At 41.4% G+C, this 4088-nt stretch overlaps 1 protein-coding gene across 1 annotated transcript in view; it reads right to left on the bottom strand.

The window, feature by feature from the left end:
• Window positions 1-2661, bottom strand: part of gch2 (GTP cyclohydrolase 2) — a 5859-nt gene extending 3198 nt beyond the window's left edge. Inside the window, exons 1-3 of the mRNA XM_084078088.1 lie at window positions 2240-2661; window positions 801-910; window positions 282-337 (exon numbers count right to left, since the gene is read on the bottom strand). Coding sequence (XP_083934214.1) covers window positions 282-337; window positions 801-910; window positions 2240-2546 — 473 coding nt within the window. The 5' untranslated portion in view covers window positions 2547-2661. The remainder of the gene's footprint in view (window positions 1-281; window positions 338-800; window positions 911-2239) is intronic.
• Window positions 2662-4088: the final 1427 nt, after the last annotated feature.

Genomic DNA, 4088 nt, shown 5'->3' with positions numbered 1-4088 from the left:
GATTCCCACAGGTCTGACAGGATTTTCTCATGGCCTGACAGGCTGGTGAGAGGACGTGATATTGGCCACAGGGCTTAGAGTTTAAGCCTCCAGGTCAATGCGCTGAGATAACAGAAGAACGCAGCCAGTCGGCAATAACGCCAACGTACAACCAGACATTTGTGGCCACTTTCACACTTTCACAGCGAGAGAGAGGAAGTGAGAGAGAGTGAGAGAGTGAGTGTGTGTATGTGCGTATTTGTTTGTGTGTGTGTGTGTGTGTGTGTGTGTTTGTGGTTTACCTTGCCAGCTTGCTCAGTCCGACCACCTTTTTGTTTGGCAGATACCCAATATGTACCTAGAAGCGATAACAGTGGACACTCAGTCAAAGGTCGCACAGCATGTACAAAGGCTACTAATACAAAATGACATCACTGACGTCATGAAAATGCATTTCGGTGCGCACAAGCTACGTTAAAGCTGCATTCCGTAACTTACTTTAATGAATGAAACATTTTAACCAATCTGTATGGTAGAGTATGTTAATGCAATACAACTAGTACATCTGTATGGTAGATTATGCTAATTACAATATAGTACATCTGTATGGTAGAGATATGCTAATACAATATAACTATGTTACAGTTGCAATTACCTTTCAGCTTTAAAGTAACCCAATGAAATACAGTGTGCTTAATGTGATCTAAATTAATCTACCTAGGAGAAGCAACAATTAGTTAGTAGAAGTGCCACACACACACACACACACACACACACACACACACACACACACACACACACCACCTGATTCGGACACTTACCCTGCCAAAAAACGGCACCAAGTGATGTTCACACAGAGAGAACATATCTATGTCCTTCACTATTACCATCTCCTCGTGGTCCTCGTCGAATATGGCGTCATTCAAGATGTCTATGGATTGAACACACATAAACACATGTTCACTGACAACGCCCATTTCAGTTCAATTTGGGGCATTAAACCCAATAGCTTGTTGTAGGACCATTTTCAAATGAAAACGTTGCACTTAAAGCTGTAATCCTGGGCGTATTTTAATCAATACAATTTTATTTTACCCAATATGTATGTTAATATGGTACAACTAGTTCATCTGCAGTGGTTGGAGGTGGTCTCCCTACTCTTCCGTTGAGAAATGTAGACCCTTGTGTTGGTTAGGACACCTGGTTGAGTAATATCTCCCCTGGGAGGGGGGGGGGAGGGTTTGCCTCTTGACTGGCAGATGTTTGGTCTCACATACAAGAGAGGGGGGTTCGAATCCAGGATTATTGCAGCTTTCAGAGTAGTGCGTTATTTTCAGCGAGAGATGTGGTTTCATGAGAATTAGTCACAGTCTGGCAAGCTGTTAACAGTAAGAGATTTAAATGTTCCTGAGTTTCTCATAACAACAGCTTCTAGTGTGCATGACCATCAGACCATAGGAAATCAACAGTGACATTATTTATTACCAGAAGTACTAAACAGAATTGATAATAATGTGTGTGTGTGTGTGTGTGTGTGTGTGTGTGTGTGTGTGTGTGTGTGTGTGTGTGTGTGTGTGTGTGTGTGTGTGTGAGAGAGAGAGAGAGAGAGAGAGAGAGAGAGTGTGCGAAAGAGAGAGTGTGCGAGAGAGAGATTTTGCAAAACACTGTAAAAAATCATGTATACTAATATATGTTATGTTTTTAAAGGTAGGGTAGTGATTTTCTTTGGTTAAAATAAGTGTTAAATAGCTCTATATTCTGATAGTACTCATTGCTATAGTGTTTGTTCAGTAAAAGGAGTCTCCTTGTCTCTCCAGCTCTTTATAAAACAGAAAATGCATTTTCTTTTCAGTTTCAGTTTCATTTCCAATTTTATCCAATCAGGATAGAGAACTCAATCAGGATATAGATTAAACAAGTGAAATTGGAAGTGATGACACTAAGAAATAAGCAGGCAAAATTGGAACTGGAACACTATAAAAATGAAGCTTAAAAATGGGTACTTTCTCCTGATTGGCTGAGATTTTGACACCTACTGGAAAATGTATTTTCAGTTTATTAAAGAGCTGGAGAGACGGAGAGACTCCTGTTACTGAACAAACACTCTATAGCAATGATTACTATCAGAATATAGTGCTTTAACCTTTTAACAAAATACTTTTTGGTTTAACCAAAAAATATCACTTACCCTACCTTTAAGTATCAGTTTTTTTGCCTGGGAAAGGTTCCAAATGGAGTTGTAGGTTTGTTGGTTATTTACCCTCGATGTTTTCGTGGTAGCCCTTGGTCAGGAACTGCATGGCCTTGGCGGCGCGCAGCGGCGTGCGCACCAGCCCCTGTCGGTCCGTGTCCTCCCCCAGATCCCCCAGGATGCTGCGGTACGCCGCCTCCAGCGCGGGCAGCCGGCTCGCGTCCTCCGCCGCCTTGCGGGACACGGTCTGGTGCTTCCGCTGCTGGAGCGCAGCCTTCTTCGCCTCTATGGACAGCTCGCCGCCGAAGCCGCCGTTGGTGCAGTGGAACTCCGCCACGATGTCGTTCCCCTTGCCGTTGCAGTGGCCGTTCATCATCTCGGCAGCCTTTATATAAGTCTATGTTTACTATTTATTTACTATTTATATGTATTTTTTTTTGTGGTGACAAATAGATGTCGTTTCGAGCAGCTGTGTGCCTTAGTGTGCCATGTCGCCGGTAAAGCGCGCAGGCTTTTATGGAGCCTGTCCACCGCCCACGTTTGCATAACTTCCCAATTCGTCACGACCCTGATGACGAGGCGACCAAATCAAAACATTTAGTTTCGTCACCAATGAGTTAAAGCTGCTATCCGGAACTTATTTACTGCAGACCAGACTAGTCTGGAGCTTGTCTTACTACTTTTACGTTTACGGCCGTTTAGCTCAGTTGGTTAGAGCGTGGTGCTAATAACGCCAAGGTCGTGGGTTCGACCCCCACAATGGCCACACTGTTTTTCGAAGAATTGAGCACACCGGTCCCCAATGGAAATAACCTATAGTCAGTGGTGGAAAAAGTACTCAAATTCTTTACTGAAGTAAAAGTACCAATACTGCAATATAAAAATACTCTGTTACAAGCAAAAGTCCAGAATTCAAAATTTACTTCAGTAAAAGTACAGAAGTTTTGGCATCAAAATGTACTTAAAGTACCAAAAGTAAAAGTACTAAAATGTTTGAAAATAGCCGATCTACAATGTGAGCTTGTAGATCTGCTATTTTCAAATAGCCTAGGTATAAAATAGGGCTAAAGTGATTAATGTATGTTCCATTATATCATAATTTATATCTGAAAATAACTAGTAACTAAAGTTTTCAAATAATTGTAGTGGAGTAAAATTTACAATATTTGCCTCTGAGATGTAGTGGAGTAGAAGTAAAAGTATTGGAAATTGGAAATACTCAAGTAAAGTACGAATACCTCAACATTTTCAAAAGTACAGTACTTAACTAAATCTACTTAGTTACTATTCACTACTGATTACGGCCGTTTAGCTCAGTTGGTTAGAGCGTGGTGCTAATAACGCCAAGGTCGTGGGTTCGACCCCCACAATGGCCACACTGTTTTTCGAAGAATTGAGCACACAGGTCCCCAATGGAAATCCACCTGTTTCCTAGGCTTTTCACTGTGTTCCACTTCCTGTCTTTTGATCCAATGAAATCGGTCAGATGACTAATGATATCCAATGAAATCCGACAGGAAGTGGAAAACACACAGCCAAGAAACAGGTGAATAGTGCTTTCTTGTGTTTAATCCTTTTAGCAGCCTTTTTTGTAGAACTGTAATTTCTGTGTTTTTTTTTGTTGCAAACTGTCAATAAAGTATTCAATCAAACCATTGAGAAAATTAGACCCATGTGTCGGGTAGGACACCTACAGTAGCCTACTGGTTGACAGTAGCTTCTGGCAGCTTCCGGCTAACTCTGGCTCATTTGCATGGATGTGAAAACTGACAGGTTGATTAATGTGCACTGTCCCTGCCACTCCCTGGTAAATAAATAAAATGAATAAACACATATAGGCCTAATGCCTGAAGCTCTTAAGTTGGTGACACAAAAAATGAATAATAATAATAAGTTGGTAACACTTCCACATTCATAC

Source organism: Gymnoscopelus microlampas (genome assembly GCF_963454915.1).
Source record: "Gymnoscopelus microlampas genome assembly, chromosome: 14".
Classification (NCBI taxonomy): Eukaryota; Metazoa; Chordata; class Actinopteri; order Myctophiformes; family Myctophidae; genus Gymnoscopelus; species Gymnoscopelus microlampas.
This window is presented reverse-complemented; position numbering and strand designations above follow the sequence as displayed.